We start from the raw sequence: 17,411 nt of genomic DNA, 5'->3' as shown, positions 1-17,411 counted from the left end.
CCCAGCCTCAATAAACCATTCAAAAGAACCAAACTAAAAGTGGATGCAGAAAAAGAAGGTTTAGTCACATGACGACATTGGCAAGAGGGACCAAGAGACCCAGCAAACCCCTTAAATCCTTCATCTCTAGGGTCCTGAGGTGAGATCTAAGTTTAAATAGAGGGCCAAGGATAGGTACATCCAAGCCAGTGGTTCTCAATCTGTGGGTCACAACTCTTTGGGGCTTGGACGACTCTTTCATGGATGTCACCTATGACCATCAGAAAACACATATGTTTATATTGTGTTTTGTAGCAGTAGCAAAATTACAGTTATGAAGTAGCAATGAAAATAATTTTATGGTTGGGGTCACCACAGTATGAGGAACTGTGTTAAAGGGTCACAGCATTGGGAAGGTTGAGAACCTCTGTTCTAAGCAGTCCTGGTCCAGGTGTGGGCCCGCCTCCCTTTGCTCATCATTGTCTGGGCTTCAGTCACATCCTATAAGGTGGTCTGACAAGGTGTTAGAACCATGTGAAATCTTTTCCACAGAGACAGTTTCCCCCTCTGGCTGGGGTTCCTTCTCCCAGCGTGAGATCCCTGGTGAAATTCTTATTTCTTTGGCGGTCCATTGTTTCAGTAATCTGATAGTCAGATTGAAAGATACAGTATCTTATTAAGAGTATCTTAATTTCTGTCCAACAGGTACTATATGTACCATCAAACTCACATTGTATATACCACACACTCCCCCATCATCTCTCTCTGTTATCTCTCTTTCTAGCTCTCTTTATCTCTGTCTATCGCTCACTCTTACTGGTTTCATTTAGATAATGCTAGTAAAGTTTTATTATGGAAATTACTAGTGTATATAAACTTCATATTCTGATTATCTGTGATTATCTGATCGGCTCTCAGGCAAGTCTGGATCCAAACATTTGTTTTCTAATACATGTGACATAGTGTCCTGGGGTTACTGTTTTAATGTATGATTTATGATTTCAATTATGATTAAAATAAGTTTATTTTAAAGATTGATTCATGCTATCAGTCAACAGACTTTTTCCTGTTGTGTACTGGAGGGAGGGAGTCCTCCAGAGCCTGGATTTAGCATGAAACAGTCTTTTGAGGAGTAAAGGCACACTATAGGACGATAGAAGCTTGCAAATCACACAGTTAAGTGACACCAAGGAGCCTCTAATGCAGGGATCAGAAAAGGACCCATTTTTACCAAGTTGTTCTGTTGAGCTTTGAACATTGTGCTTATCCTATGCAAATGGAAGTCTGTTCCACGGCAGATGCATCCACATCGGTGATGCATGCTGTCTTTACAGAACTGCAGTTGTCGGAGGGTTGAAGCCACGGGCTCGTAGAAGATGGGGGTTTCTGAGACTGGGAGAGTGAGACACAATGACAGAAGGTGTTGACTACCCTGTGAAATATTTCTGCACTATCACATTGCTGTGGAAGATCTACTCCGAGCTGTGGGCTTTCCCCTTAAAATGTATATATATGCACATTTATATAGACTTTGTAAAATGCCAGGAATCGCTGTGTGACTGTTATGAGCCATTGATCGGGTTAGACAGGGGAGAAAGGCACATTTGCCAGGTGTCTGCCATGGACATCCACATATATTCTCATATTTAGTTTTTATGGCCCTCAACCATGCAGATTATATTATTTCACATTATCGGTAAGAGAATTGAGGCTCCAAGGGTGAAGTCACAAATATCTTTGGTAGTTTATCTAGAGTTTGTATCTAGTGGCTGAGTCAGGATCTGATAGCCTGTTGCTATTCTCTTAGGTCTGTCTTACACTGGACCATGGGCATATTAGATAACTCCTTTGACCTCTACTTCGTTCATTCATAGAATAGTGTCTTCTGTATTGTGACTAATTACATGAGAAATCTGTGCAATAGTAGATGTGAAATTCTGGAAGGCTAAATGAGAAAAGTAAGCTTTTTTTTTTTTTTTTTTTTTTTTTTTTGGTTTTTCGAGACAGGGTTTCTCTGTGTAGCTTTGCGCCTTTCCTGGAACTCACTTGGTAGTCCAGGCTGGCCTCGAACTCACAGAGATCCGCCTGGCTCTGCCTCCCGAGTGCTGGGATTAAAGGCGTGCGCCACCACCGCCCGGCTGAGAAAAGTAAGCTTTTAAAAGCTGGTATTACTAGTCATATGCCTTAGTAGAAATATACCTATAAGTGTAATTGTCTAAGGTCTATGGGGAACCTCTACTCTGATGGTAGTCTGTTCTTCTAGGTCTAACTGTTTACTCTCTGCCCTCTGACCCCCTCCTTCCATGTTAGGGACTAGAGCTTGGCAGTCTGTCTCAGGATCATTTATTCTGGGCATGTGGGCTACATTTCCTTTCCCATGCAAGTCTCCAAGCTGGGAGCTTTCCCTGGCATCTGGATCCTGATTTACTTTGCTGTGTTCCTTAACAGCTTGGTTTTGAAAGTGGTCTTAAATGCCCTGCTCTCAGCAGTCAGGGTGTGGTTTCTTGTCTTGGCTGCTCTTTCATTTGGACTTTGTGTCAGCTGCTGTTGTAGCTGGGATCCATGTCACTATGCTCTAGCGTTCTGTCTCTTCCTTTCTTAGGATCACACTAAAGAGGAGTTGGATGCTTGGAAGATTGTCCGGGTTAGTGAACATTTCCGAGTGATTGCCTTGGGCTTGCCAGTGCCCAGGTACTCTGGGAACCCCTTAGACCCCCCTCTCCGTTCTCGATTTCAAGCCAGAGATATTTATTTTCTACCCTTCAGGGTAAGTATTTCAAGGACATAGTGCTTGGAATGGTTTTTATCTGTAACAAGAAATTAAATTCTATATCAATATTAGCATATTTTTATTTTTGTTTTTTATTTTGTGTGTATGAATGTCTTGCCTACATGTATGTCTGTGCACCACTCATGTGCTTGTTAACCTGTGGAGACCAGAAGAGGGCATCTGGTCCCTTGGAACTGGAGTTGTAGACAGTTGTAAGCCATCATCATGGTGCTGGGAATTGAACTTGAGTCCTCCAGAAGAGCAGCCAGTGCTCTTGACGGCTAATCTTGCTCCAGCCCTCTGACTCTTTTTCCTATTGAAAATGTGTTTACATACACTATATTCTGATCATGGCTTCCCGCCTCCATCTCCTCCCATAGCCTCCCCACCCTTCTAACTCTACACCTTCTTTCTTTCTCTTTAGAAAACAATCAGGCAAAGAAAAAGAAAAACCATAAAACATACACATAAAAACCCATAACCTATAAAAATACAAAATTAGAAACCATGATATACAAGCAAAGACCAGTAAGATTAAAAAAAAAATTCCAAACAAAGCAATGTGAGACAAACAGCCTACAAACATACCATTGAGTTTGTTCTGTGCTGTCCATCTATTGCTGGGCACAGTGAATTGGTTTTGGGTTGGCATCTACTGCTGGGTGCGGGGCCTGTCTGTAAGTGTGGTTTTTGTACCCAGTGAGACTCCAGGGGAGAAACTGAAATTCCCTGTTTGTGAGCAGTTGTCAACTGGAGACAGTTTCAGGGTTAGAGATGGGAGGTCGTGTCCACATTTCCTCTCAGTTCTAGGACTCCATCTGGCTTAGTCCTGTACAGTCCCTATTCATGCTGCCTCAGTCTCTGTGTGTTCATGTACATCGATCACCTTGACTTAGAGGGCTTTGCTTCCTTGGTATCCTCCATCCCCTCTGGCTGTTACAGTCTTTCCCTCTCCTCTTCCACATAGCTCCCTCCCTGAGCCCTGAGTGGTGGGTTTGATGGAGACACCCCATTAGGACTGAGTGCTACAAAGTGTTTGTTATCTGTACACTTTCTAGTTGTGAGTCTCTGTATTAGTTTCCAACTACTGCAGGAGGAAGCTTCTCTGATGATGGCTGGGCATGGGTGTAACAGAATGTTGCTAGGAGTCGTTTTCTTTCTTTCTTTCTTTCTTTTTTTTTTTTTTTTTTTTTTTTTTGGTTTTTCGAGACAGAATTTCTCTGTGTAGCTTTGGAGCTTGTCCTGGATATCTCGCTCTGTAACCCAGGCTGGCCTCGAACTCACAGAGATCCACCTGCCTCTGCCTCCCGAGTGCTGGGATTAAAGGTGTGCGCCACCACCGCCCGGCTTTATTTTTTAAGTATATGAAATTATATAAAAAACAGAAGTCAGATTTCCCTGTGGTATTCACAGTGTTCATTGTGAGCCCCCTGACTATTTTAAAGACTGCCTTTGCTTTTATTAAATGGAATGTATCATGAAATGATTGCTGCTAAAAATTACAGTGTCTACTTAATTAAAAGTTTGGTTTATCTTTATAAAATATTTGTGTTTCATCCATTGTATTCATTATTAATCAGTTAATTATGCTTCTGTTATTTAGGACCAACTAAAACTATTATATTCAGTTGGAGCCAATGTTTCTGCTGAGAAGTAAGTACACTTTATAAATATTGTTTTGCTTAAACATTTAATTTGTTTAAAAATTAAACTTGTTATTGTTAAACTAAAAAAAAAATTGTTTAGCAGTTTTTGTTGAGGCTTGATAGAGCCTTCACAAAGGCGTGGACATTGACATGAGTCCAAAAGTCTGAGTCGACCTTTACAGACAGATAGAGAGTGAAGTAAGGATTCTGGGGACCGAAACAAATGAAGCCTGAGACCTAAGAGCTGGCGCTTTATTCCCAGTGAGTAAAACACTTTTAGCACCTAGACCTTAGCTTCGGTTTGAGCTTCAGAAAGGTGGGGATGAAGCTCATGTGATAGATTTGGACCAGGTTGTGGAAATCTTACATATTGTGATAGATGAGAGAAAACGTCTAGATAGCTAGTAGGCTTCTGAATTTTTAATGGATTATTATATGAACAATTGTTCTCTAAGAATTAATAGTATATTTTTAGATAAATGTAATCAGCCCAACTATTTTATACTTACCGTACATTTTATATGTTAAAATTATTCAGATAAAATGTAAAACCTGTTTCCTTCTAGGATTTCTCAGCTTTTGTCCTTTGCTACGACTCTCTGCTCCCAAGAATCCTCTACACTTGGACTTCCAGACTTCCCTTTAGATAGTTTACCGGCAGCAGTTAAAATCCTGGTAAGTATAAAATGAAGTGGTGGTGGATACGCATACTCAGACGTGGCAAAGACGAACGGAAAGTTCATCACTGGGGATTAGTCACTTGAGTTGTCTTGGCCTTCTTTTCTATAGAAGGCCTGAGATTGCTGTGTATACTGGAACAAACTGTACAGAGAGCCGTGGCATGCTCAGGCTCTGGAGAGCTTGCAGTTTTGAAGAAGGGAGAGGTAGAAATGCAGCCTCCTTGGAGGTTCCATAGAGGAACGGCAGCTTCAGGCTGATCAAATAAGAGGTATACTGTAGGGAAGGAGATGCTGAGCTGACCCAACCTGAGGCAGCGGAGCTGAGCTTTCTCACCCTGTCACCCAGCAGTCATTGGTTAGTGGTTATCCTAAAGGACACTGGTTCCTAGGTGCTGGCAGGTCTCCCAACTTGTGAAAACAGATGGCTTCGGGAGCCTGAAGGCAGCCTGTATCAGCAAGACTTTTAAGAACTGTGGGAAGGGAAGGAAGCTGAGCCACACATGGCATATGAGCAGATCTGAATACATTTGCATTTACTTTCCCAAAGCATGTGGCGTCCTGTCTAGAGTGATGGGAAAGCCTCAGGGCAGAGGGCACATACAAAATGTTCAGCCACGGATGGGCCTGGAATGTTTGCAGAATGAGAACAAGTGTATCATTAGAACTAAGAGTTTGTGGTAGAGACAGAGGATAGAACCCTACCATGAATTAGTTTGTTGAGTACTCCTGCCTAGATTTTATAGTGAGGGAGGAATGGCCCACCAGAGGTTCTGAAGTAGGTGGAGTGTGAAGTGATCATTTTTAGGTTAGATGAAGATACCTTTGCTAGCAGCTAGGAGAATAGGGAGATCCTGGTTGCATGGCAGTGAATTCACAACACTGAGCAAGACCCTGCCTAGGCAGGCATCGTTTGTAACAAGACCCCGATTTCTAAAGGTGTCTTGCTTCCCCCCAGTGTTGGCAGTTAGTCAGACAGCTAGCTTTCCTGCACATTGTTCACATTGTTGTCTACATCCTGAACACTTCTTTGTTCCAAATTTGATATATCTCTTTTAATTTTTCCTCGGTAATTTTTACTTTGAAAATTCTCTACTCTGAAAAAAAATCACTTTTAAAATGGCAAACCAACACCCATAATCTCTTCATGAGAAATCCCTGTTGTTAGCATGTTGCCCCTGCTTGCACATGCACCCTCCCACCCCCAATTTTTTCTGAGCTGCTTGAAGGTAAATGCAATACTCTTAAGGTATGACTGCCAAGAGTTGGAGCACCCCGTATGTCCAGAACACTTACCCCAGTCCATATCATGTTGACAGTAATTCAGTAAAATCATCTAATAAGCAGTCCATATGGAGATCTTCTGTGTGCTCTTGGCAGTGTCTCTTTGAATGATGTGAACAGACTTGAGAGTGCAGTATGATTTGGGCGAAGAATTTGAGGCTAATGAACACTTTTTAACTTTGTAGTTATAATTGTGAGATGTGATGGCTATAGATAAGATCAACTCAGATTAGGAATAAAGGCTGGAAATGCAGTGCTTTGGGTGGTTAGAATGGGGAAATGTGTGCTCCTGCAGATGTGCTGAGTCCATGTACTGTAGGGTCATAGGATAGTAACTGAAGGCTTTGGTCTAGAGCTCGAGAAAGAGGCAAGAACTAGATAAAGATGCACGGGGACCAGCAATATAGATGAAAGGTTGGAGTGCGTGGCATTGCTCAGGGATATGGTATAGGGCAGAGAAATTGCTTCCTTTGTACATTACTGGAATTTATTTATTTATTTATTTATTTTTATTTTTTTTATTTTTTTTTTTTTTTGGTTTTTCGAGACAGGGTTTCTCTGTGTAGCTTTGCGCCTTTCCTGGGACTCACTTGGTAGCCCAGGCTGGCCTCGAACTCACAGAGATCCGCCTGGCTCTGCCTCCCGAGTGCTGGGATTAAAGGCGTGCGCCACCACCGCCCGGCGGAATTTATTTTTTATGCTTTTGGAAACGTAAACTTTAGCAGTATATGTATATTTCAGATACATTTTCTGTGAGTGAGATGTTGCTGACCTCTATACATGTCTGCTCCTAAATAGGATTCCTTTCCGATGATGTCAATTGAACATGCAATCCAGTGGCTGTATCCATATACTATTTTACTAGGACATGAAGGGAAGATGGCTGTGGAAGGTGTTTTAAAAGTGAGTATCTGTTTCCTCCTTCCTTCCCATCCTCCTTATTTCACTTTCCTTTCCATCCACCCATTTCTCCTGTTCCCCTCTCTCTATTTTTCTTTCCCTATCTTGCTTTCTTCCTTCATCTTCCCTTCTTTCCTCTTCCAAGACAGGAAGCACTGGATGCCAGTGACAAGAGAGCAGTGGAGGGAAGCAAGCGTTCAGGTGTGGGTGTGGCTGGGCATTTGTTACGTGGTGCGAACAATCAAATACAATTGAACAACAGAGTGAATAGATTGATTGTAATGGGAATTACAGGTCTCACTGTTGGAGAAGGGTTATGAACATAGAAAGGGGAAGACATGAAAGAACCCTGAGGTACTAGATTGGAAACGGAGATATGATTATGAGTCATATTTTTTTTCATTGTATATATATCAGTGTTACCTTTTCCTGAGAAGACATGGGTCTTCTTGCCTTAGAGTACAAACAGCAGACTAAAGAAATGATTCCACCAAAATCTAGTTGAGTGCACCAGAGAGTTTAACTGAAGTTACTTGCTGGAGCCCAGAGAATTTACAGTTGGCCACACTGTTTTCTCAGACGTGGGTCCTGTGGGTCTAGTGCAGGGTCTTGTGAGCACCTTGCATGTGCCTAGTGAGAGATGCTTATACACTGCTTTGTGGGCCTGCTGTCCCTTCCTTGAGGGAGTGTCAACAGGCATTCTTGTGAATGTCTTGGGAAAGTCTCATGTAGGTGAACACAGCTGCTCTGATTTCAATATGGCAGTGGCTGTGTCTTGGCTGCATAGCATTACACAATGTGTGAAAAGTAGATATGGTAACAAAAATTGTGTGTGTGTGTGTGTGTGTGTGTGTGTGTGTACATTTTCTACCTCTGTGGTCTAACAGAGCCTAGAAACCATAAGCACACCAAGTGCCTGGATGTCTAAATTGTACATTCACTGAAAGATTCCAATTCCTGAGAAATAGTGCTAAACTGAAGATTGGGTCAAGAAATGGATGAGATCATGGAGATTTTCAACAAATGATGTTAGCATATCAAAACCACAGAAGAGCTTGCTGGTTTTAGCATTAAAAATAAACAGTAATTGATGATTATCCACTGTGTAAAATAGGCATCCATAAGTCCATACTGAATTAAAAAATTTTAAAATATGGAGGACAAGCACTCTCCTTGTTGCTGCAGAATGTTTACCAACAAATATGGAAGAAATTATGTATGTTGAAAAATCACTATTAGGCCACCATCATATTGATGGCTGACTGAGGAAGGTATAAAGTTAGGATGTGTGTGTATGTATGTATACTTCCATAACTGGATTCCATCTCAGAACATCTTGCAAAATACTTAGTTGACTACAAACTAGGAAAGTGATATTTTTATAATCACCACCTACATGACCAGGCAGAACAAACTGACATTTGCCTTGTGTGCCTCTCAAGTGTTGTGCTTGGAAGAGATCCTCATTCGTCAGGAATCCTGCTGAAAGTGGAGGATTTGAGTTGGACTGTGAAGAAATACAGTATAGTCCTGAGCCCAGGGACACTTTATAGAAGAAAGGCCTGTGTTTTTAAAACTCTTCAGGCCATAAAAGACAACTGAAGGACTGTCCTGAGTTGAAGGAGCCTGGAAAGCGACAGTAGCTAAATGTGGCCTTTCTTCCTGCATAGATCTTTGGTCACACAGGAACAAGTGAATTGTTGTTCATTACTTACATGCTTATGAACTGGATCACGTACTTGTATAAATTTGTTTTCTAATTTAGCAACTTAGGTAGTGATTCAGTTTGCTAGGGTTCTTGCTTTCAGGGAATGGTGAACTGTGATGTTTAAGAGTAGGGACCATCATATCTTCAGCTTGCTCTTAAATTGTTAAGGAAAAAAATGAGTTGATTGTGTGTGCATGTATATGGAGTAGTAGGGAGGTAACAAGAAATCCGGGTGAAGGTGAAGTAGAAGTTTTTGTACAATTGTGTCCTACAGGTTTCCTGTAAGTTTGAAATTACTTCACAATTAAGTAAATACCTAACATTTGAAAATTAAAATCTAAGGAAAATATGTAATGTAATGAGAAGTTAAAATTACAGCTTAAATTCGTAGCTTGTAAAGTATTTATATAATTACGGTAAGTTTAGGCAATTTTGAAATGGTTTTAATATCTTTTTTTTTTACACTTCTCTGGTGTAGTGTTATCATCTAAACTATGTTTTCATTTTGTCATAAGTCACTAAAAATATTTAGGACATGGTTTTCTTTTAATATGTATAGCATAGTTTTCTCATTGTATGGTTAACAGTGGTGAGTTCTAAAAGGCCAAACCTCCCCTGTGATGTTTTGTTAGTGCGTATTTACCTGCTGATCCCCAGTGGAAACTTACTGGCTTCCTAATCAGCTCCCTCTTAGGAAGGACAGCTTTTGCTTCTCTTACAGAGTCTGGCTAAAGATGCAGATTTCTCTCTAGTAGTTAAAGTGTGACTGCTGTGTGGGACTCTATTTTCTAGAGGCCAGGATTTGCCAGCCTTAAGCATTCATCAGGAATAGTATTGGTTTCTCCCTTGTTCTCTGGTCTACGTGTTCTATAGTGGGGGGGAGGGGCAGGGAGGAGCACTCTAAAGCATCTGGCAATCGTGAGAACTCCCAGGTGTGCAGTCTTAGTTGGTTCAGTGAGAATGTGTGTGAGATTAGCTATCCAACGAACCCAAACAAGTAACATTTTCACTTATCACATCAGTAATAACAGTAAGGGTAAAATTTCAGTTATTTCTTATAGGTTATGAGAAGTGTAGCTATGGATAGAATTTTTATTTTTTTTATTTATTTATTTTTTTTTTTGGTTTTTCGAGACAGGGTTTCTCTGTGTAGCTTTGCGCCTTTCCTGGGACTCACTTGGTAGTCCAGGCTGGCCTCGAACTCACAGAGATCCACCTGGCTCTGCCTCCCGAGTGCTGGGATTAAAGGCATGCGCCACCACCGCCCGGCGAATTTTTATTTTTTAATTTGATTTTTTTTGAGAACTTCATACATGAGTATTGTATTTATATTGTTTCTATTTCTCTGTCTCCCTTCCAACTCCTTCCTTGTCCCCTCAACTTCTCTGTCATGATGTCTTCTATTGTAGGAGACTAGCTCTGACCTGTCAAAGAACTCTTGTGGGGAGGAGTGGGGAATGAGGAAGCATTAGATAGAAATACAGATGGAGACGATGAGAAAGACAGACACAGGATAGCTTCGGGAGGACCCTGGGTCAATACCCAGCTGTCCCAACTTTAATGGGCCTTTTATTTATTTATTTTGGTTTTTCAAGACAAAGTCTCTCTGTAGCGTTGGAGCCTGTCCTGAACTAGCTCTGTAGACCAGCCTGGCCTCGAACTCACAGAGATCCACCTGCCTCTGCCTCCCGAGTGCTGGGATTACAGGCGTGCGCCATCACCACCCGGCTTAATGGGCCTTTTATACATCAGCAAGGGGAGAGGCAAACAACTTTCCCCTTCCAAGGTCGAGGTATAAAGTACCAACAAGCATAGACCCTTCAAAACACCTGGTACTCACACCTTTGGCCAAATCATCCCATTATGCAGCCCTGCTGGGCAAAGCAAGCTCAGACTGCCTGACCTTACTAGGCCTTACTAGGGAGCCTCTGTGGGCCCCACATTCTATAAGTATTATTGTTAGATATTGTACTGAATCCTTTTAGTGTTTCTTGTATATACATGTATTTATATCTGACCAGGTATTTGATACCTATTGGGGCTCAGTTTCTGGAGAAAGTTGTTTCTTCCTAACTTAGCAGCCATTGATTGACTATACTATATCTGGGCATGGCCTTGTGAAATTTCCTCCATCCACAATGACATGTCAACTGGTATTGTCATCATGCAGGTCTTGTTTGGAGAACCATCTCTGAGCCCTAGATGGAGGGTTGCATTGTAGATGTACTGTTTGGGGCTGGGGAGGCACCCCATAGTCACTTATTCTCTCCATTTTGGCTAGTCTTGGGTCTCTGTAATAGCCTGTATCTGCTGAAAAAGGTGTTAGATGGAGGTTGAGAGCCACTCTCATCTGTGGGTTATAAGTACTTATAATAGAGTTGTAAGTCGCACCGGTTTAGGAAAATGACAGCAGCAGGTTGTCCTAGCGTTGTCTCTCCGGCATGGGTCATTGATGAAGTGGCCTTTTATCGAGTGGCCTCCACGTCCAATTAGACAGCTCTTGGTTATCCCCAGGATAGAGTGCCACTGTTGTGCCATTGGGGATATCTTGCTGGGTCAGTCTTCTTGTGCTTCATAGGCTTTATAGCTGGATAGGATTGTGATTTTCTCCCTTGGTAGCCTGCCTACCACCTTCAGATGCTATCTATGAGGTCGTCCTCAAAGAGTCTTCCAGGTGAATTCTAGCTCAAGTTCTCCAAGTCTTGTGTTTGAAGTATGTGGTTCTTCAGTAATAGTCTTTTGAGTTCTGGAAGGCAACCAAAGACAATGGCAAAAGTCTCCATGTATTGTTTTGGAAACCAGTCGGACCTCCCTGACTAACAACTGAAAAGGAGGTTTTCTGTTTGGAAGTTTTTGTTAGTCTTTGGCTGTTGGGGAGCATTATAACCCTATGTGGCCTAATTCCACTGTTGGAGCCCATCTGGGTTTCCTGGTGGCTTTGTCCAGCAGGTCTGCATAAAGAGGATGATTGGACCACGGGCTTGAGTGCAGGTGTTTGGAAGGGTCTACACTTGGCTATCTAGCAAGGGGAAAGTCCTTTGCTCCTCCCCTGGGCATTGTCATAAAAAGCCCTTTGGAATAAAGTTCTAGGCTGGTGGATTAGCATCTAGGCCCTTCCAAGGCTATCCTGTGTTTCTCTCTTTCCTCTCATGGTCTAGGTATCTCTTTCTAGCAAATATTTCTCACTTCTCCCTACTCAAGAGTACCCTGGGTCATAAAAGTGGCGGCTGGTCTGCTACATCCCACTTAAACCTCTCTCTCTCTCTCTCTCTCTCTCTCTCTCACTCATATGTATGTATTGTATACATGCTTTTGAATAAGCGTATAGAAAATTTCCCTATGGCTTCTTCAGACATCCTTGGTGATGTTTCTCCCCTCCCCCACATTGCCTTTCCTCTTTGTGTTTATCTCCCCTTACCCTTTATAGCACTTATATGGTGTCCCGCTCTCCCTCTTGATGGACTGAATGATAATGCCTCTCAAGGTTCATATGCTTGAACACTTGGTCCCAGTCAGTAGAACTGTCTGGGAAGGTTTAGAAAGTATAGCCTTGTTGGAAGAGTTGTTTCGCTGGGAGGGAGCAGGACTTAGGGTTTCAGAAGCCATTCCCCATCGGCTCTCTGCCTCCTGCTTCTGGATCCAGATGTGATCTCTTAGTGTTGCTTCCGCTGCCAGCTGCCATGCCTTTGCTCTTAGCATAAACTCTAACCCTTTGGAACCACAAGCTCCAAGTAAACCTTTCCAGTGCCTTGGTCGTGATGTTTTATCACAGTAATAGAAAACTAAGACCCCCTGTCTCTAGAGTTCTTCTCCACCTTAATAGTCCTTTTCTACTTTCCTGGTTTGTGTGTCTACTTTAATTTCTGTACTCAATTCTGAAAATTCAGAGCTAGAATCCACAAGTAAGAGAACATGCAATGTGTCTTTCTGCATCTCAGTTACCTCAGAATATTTTCTAGTTGAGACAGGGTCTCACTGTGTAGCCCTGGCTGGTCTAGAACTTGGTATGTAGACCAGGCTAGCATCAAGCTCACAGAGATCTGCTTGCTGCCATCTTGCAAGTGCTGAGATTGAAATCATGTACCACCACGCACAGCTATAGATAGAAGGTTTTTAAAATGTAAAGGAACAGCAAGAAAATAAAGAGGCAAAGTAAAATAGAAGAGATACCAGAACAAAAGCAGGTAAGATGTAGTCACTGAGCAAATTGGGTGTAGTAGCACACGCCTTTAATCCCAGCAGTGGAGAGGCAGAAGCAGGAGGATCTCTATGAGTTCCAGGACAGCCTGGTCTACATAGGAAGACTATTTAAAAAAAAAAAAAAACCAAAAAAGTAGCCACTGATAAACCATAGCAATCCCAGGAAATACTGGACAATTCGCTGCAATCTGGCCCACATCCATACCTAGAGAGTATAGGAAAATAATGAAGAAATAAAACACTGCAAAGACAAAAGAAAAGAAAAAGTGGCCAGTGAAGGAAAAAGGAGCTGTGGGAGATGAAGGGACTGGTGTCGGCTCAGGACCTCCAAGTCCACGTTCTCAGCACAAAGGAGGTTTACTTTCTCCAGAGGGACAGAGGGCAGGGAATAAGAGGCAAAGACAGGAGACAGAGGACAGCGAGAAGGGGAAGGGAACAAGGGACAGGGGGAAGGGTATTTGTCCTGGAGGGACAGAGGACTGCCCCAGATAGAGAGGAGGCAGACTGTCCCATAGGAAAATGACGGTTTATAAAGGTAAAGGGGAACCCCTGTGTTACAATGAGGGGTTTAATTTTAATTGGGCACGTGAATTAGGTGAGCCAAGGGGGCTTCTGATTGCTGAACTTCAGGACTTTGATAGCTGGACCTTGGTTGTCGGCCTCAGGAGGAGGAAGTGGCCAAATAAGGGATGGGCCTTGGCAGCTAGCTTTAGGGATGGAATCTAAGGGTTTTTAGGAAGGCAGAGGTGTTGCAGAGGGGCCCAGTCCCCAGCAAGTCAGAGAACCTGGAGAAGAGATGTGTTCTAGGCGGTATTGGAACAGCCGCGCAGACACCCACGGGAACTTGAGGACTGAAGCTCAGTTCTCCATCATTTTGTCTCTCTGTTCTTGTTTCCAGTTGTTCCGCTCTGCTCTGTCCTTTGAGCCTGTGCTTTCTTTCCCCGTTTCTCATTTCCTGACGTTTTTCCTTCTGCCTCCTCCGTGATGTTTCCTTTACATCTGTCCTTATTCAATCTCTTTTTCTTAATCCTTTTATACCTCCCAATGCAAAGGTTTCTATGCAAGAAAATATTACCTCACAACCACAAGTTACATATTTCTTTTTTTTTTTTTTTTGTTTTTTCGAGACAGGGTTTCTCTGTGTAGCTTTGCGCCTTTTCCTGGAACTCACTTGGTAGCCCAGGCTGGCCTCAAACTCACAGAGATCCGCCTGGCTCTGCCTCCCGAGTGCTGGGATTAAAGGCGTGCGCCACCACCGCCCGGCAAATTACATATTTCTAAAAACAAAATCTTTACATAAGAGATCACATTAAGATCACAAGATACATGTTTTCTTTAGAAGTCCACAAGTAATTAAACTTTTTTTTTTTCACCTCAGAGCAATGACTCTTGTATAATTGATGAACAAAGTTTTAAGCCGTTGCTTTTGTCCTGGTGGGCCGCTGTCTGCGGTTTTGGTGTAACAGATTTCTACTCTTAATTCTACTCTGGAGAAACTTTAAACGAGTGGGCAGCTGACCATCTAGTTTTCTTTACACAAAGTAGGGTCATTTAACTTCTTTTTATAACTTTGTTTTCCTGAGGTACACACTGGGGCCTATGATTAATTCTGTAAGTTACGTGACCTAGGAACTCAGGCCTAACCTTGGGTGTAGAGACATAATGGCTTTCTTTGGTCATCAGCCTGTTTTTCCACCAGCAGAATTTGTGGGTCTATAATGCATGAAACTTCCTGTTCTTATTTTCTGTCCTCAACAGGTCTCACATCTAACAAGGGGAAGGCAACTTTTACACTGTATTTGCCCTTTCTGTATCTCTTAATGAAACAATTGGCAGAATAACCTAGACCATTTCCCTAATCTTCTTCACTAACTGTCCTAACCAGCTGTATCTTTTAGGCTAACTCAGAAAGTCCAATTAAGTCATAGATCTAACTAATTAGCATTGCTCTTATAAAAATCATCTTCATTATGATCTGTAAGTAAATTGCCCAGTGAGGAGTGGGATTTCCCAAGAAACAATCACACTGTATTAGATACAGTGGGATCCCTTCACATAGTAATCACACCATGCCAACTACAGCAGGAACGCGGCAGGCTGCAGGCAGCAGCAGCAGCAGCAGCAGCAGCAGCAGCAGCAGCAGCAGCAGGGGGAAGCACAGAAAGAACAGGATGTTCTGGAGACAATCCTGCCAGGCTTCTCCAGGATGGACTCAGAGTAGCTTTGTTATCCTCTGGGCTGTATTCCATAAGCTCCATAGCTGTCTGCAGCTCCTTAGACATGGCCTCTGGCACAGTGGGAATTGGGGAGAAGGGCAAGGTCTGCCAGAGCCATGGTTGCTGTGCTTGAGCTGGCTAGAGTCCCTTCAAGAGACACTGTGTGAGGAGCAGGAGGACACAGGGGCAGCGACAAGAGCGAAACTACCCCAAAACATGAGCAGTAGGGAAGTGTGTTCATTGGCCGAGTCGGGAAGCTGCCATGTTTGACTGTGTAGTTCACTCCAAGGCTTACACTTCGAGCTCGAAAAGGACTGTGAGCTTGTCTTTGAATCAACACCTGAACCTGACAGACATCAGTCAGAGAAGCAGAGGAGCTGGTGTTTGCGATCCAAGACTTCTTCAGCTTCAGAAAGGCCGAGTTCCCTCAGTGCAGCGCACATGTCTTGGGAACAAGGGGACATTTGAAGGAAGAAGAGGAGACTGCCTGGAAATTCTGCTGAAATGAAGCAATGTGAAGTATTTTGTGACGCACCTCGGGGGCCGGGGGAATCTCTACTGTGTAGATAATTCAGTGAGAGCAAAGGTCTTCCTTCATTCTTTACAGAGAAACTCCACTGATGTGTTTCTAGACTCTAGTTTTAAAAACAAATTAAATACTTGGTTGTTATTGTTTTTCCTTTTGAAACAGCGTCTATGTAACCCTGGCTGGCCTGGCACTCAGTATTGAGACCAGGCTGGCCTTGAACAGGGTCTGCCTGTCTGGAGAAAGTACTGGTGCTGCTGCTGTGTGTACGTGGCTTGCCCTTCATTTTAGCCTTCATGATAAGGGGAGCAGAAATATGGTTGGAGGTTCACATTACAAACAGAAATCGTCTAACTTTGATAGTAGGTGTTGGAATTACTTAGCTAAGAGAAGAAAGTGCCACTGTCACCTTAATTATCTCGAGCACGAGTTGAATGGCAGGCATAACTGATCTAACCTGAAGAGCTGCTCTTGTTCACCTGCCACCCTCTACACGTGTGTGTTAGTGTTAAACACCTCCTCTTGCTCACCTGCCGCCCTCTACACGTGTGTGTTAGTGTTAAACGCCTTACCTCCTCTTGCTCACACTGCCGCTCTCTACACGTGTGTGTTAGTGTTAAACACCTCCTCTTGCTCACACTGCCGCTCTCTACACGTGTGTGTTAGTGTTAAACGCCTTAGCTTCTCTTGCTCACCTGCCACCCTCTACACGTGTGTGTTAGTTTTAAACACCTCCTCTTGCTCACCTGTCGCTCACTACACGTGTGTGTTAGTGTTAAACGCCTTAGCAGTAGAGCGGTTGCACACAGCTGCAGCTCTTATATCTGTTCTTGGGCACTCTGTGACTTATTTGCTACTTTAGATTTCTCTCTCTTCAAAGTGTATCTTAAGCTAATGTTCATGTCTGAATGTTATCATCAAATAGTTTTGATAAGAAATGTGAAAGTGAACTTGCTTAAATTTAGAAAGGGTTATAATAAAGGAGTGGACATATCTGCTCTAACAGAACGAGCCAAGAAGGGTGTGTTTCCTCTTATAGATATCCTAGAAATTGATGAATAGTTGCACTTGAATTATATATCCGCTTGAATTTTAATGTAATCATTTAATTAGACCATATTTTCAGGGAAAACCTATTACCTGCTGAAAATGCAGTAAGCTAAAATTCAGAGTACTTTCCTTTTTTTTTCTGAACCAGCTATAGAAATGACTGGAATGACTTCATTCCCCAGATGGTACTTGTCACATGACATTCCTGTTCTTAGAACATCTCTGTAGCCATGGAATCACTTCTAGCTTTAGTTAAGACTCTGAAAGAAAATGCTTTCATTCTCATCTCGCCATGCTTTGAGAATGGTACGCCTGTGGCAGCCCAGTAACAGATGCGTCCAAGCGTCTGATAACGTGTCTTGGCACTCAGTCCTACTTAAGTAGGGCTCCATCGTGACAATGGCTAAATTAGTAGGTTCCCTTGGAGATTTAGAAAGAGTGTGCCACTCTTGTTC

General features: G+C 42.7%; 1 protein-coding gene across 3 annotated transcripts in view; it reads left to right on the top strand.

The window, feature by feature from the left end:
* Window positions 1-17,411, top strand: part of Vwa8 (von Willebrand factor A domain containing 8) — a 411,314-nt gene that overhangs the window by 139,035 nt on the left and 254,868 nt on the right. For all 3 annotated transcript variants that reach the window (XM_052732663.1, XM_052732664.1, XM_052732662.1), the window contains 4 exons: window positions 2,582-2,746; window positions 4,353-4,402; window positions 4,962-5,070; window positions 7,155-7,259. In XM_052732663.1, coding sequence (XP_052588623.1) covers window positions 2,582-2,746; window positions 4,353-4,402; window positions 4,962-5,070; window positions 7,155-7,259 — 429 coding nt within the window. The remainder of the gene's footprint in view (window positions 1-2,581; window positions 2,747-4,352; window positions 4,403-4,961; window positions 5,071-7,154; window positions 7,260-17,411) is intronic.

This window comes from Peromyscus californicus, unplaced genomic scaffold (assembly GCF_007827085.1).
Source record: "Peromyscus californicus insignis strain IS unplaced genomic scaffold, ASM782708v3 Scaffold_12__1_contigs__length_115047231, whole genome shotgun sequence".
NCBI classification, from domain to species: domain Eukaryota; kingdom Metazoa; phylum Chordata; class Mammalia; order Rodentia; family Cricetidae; genus Peromyscus; species Peromyscus californicus.
This window is presented reverse-complemented; position numbering and strand designations above follow the sequence as displayed.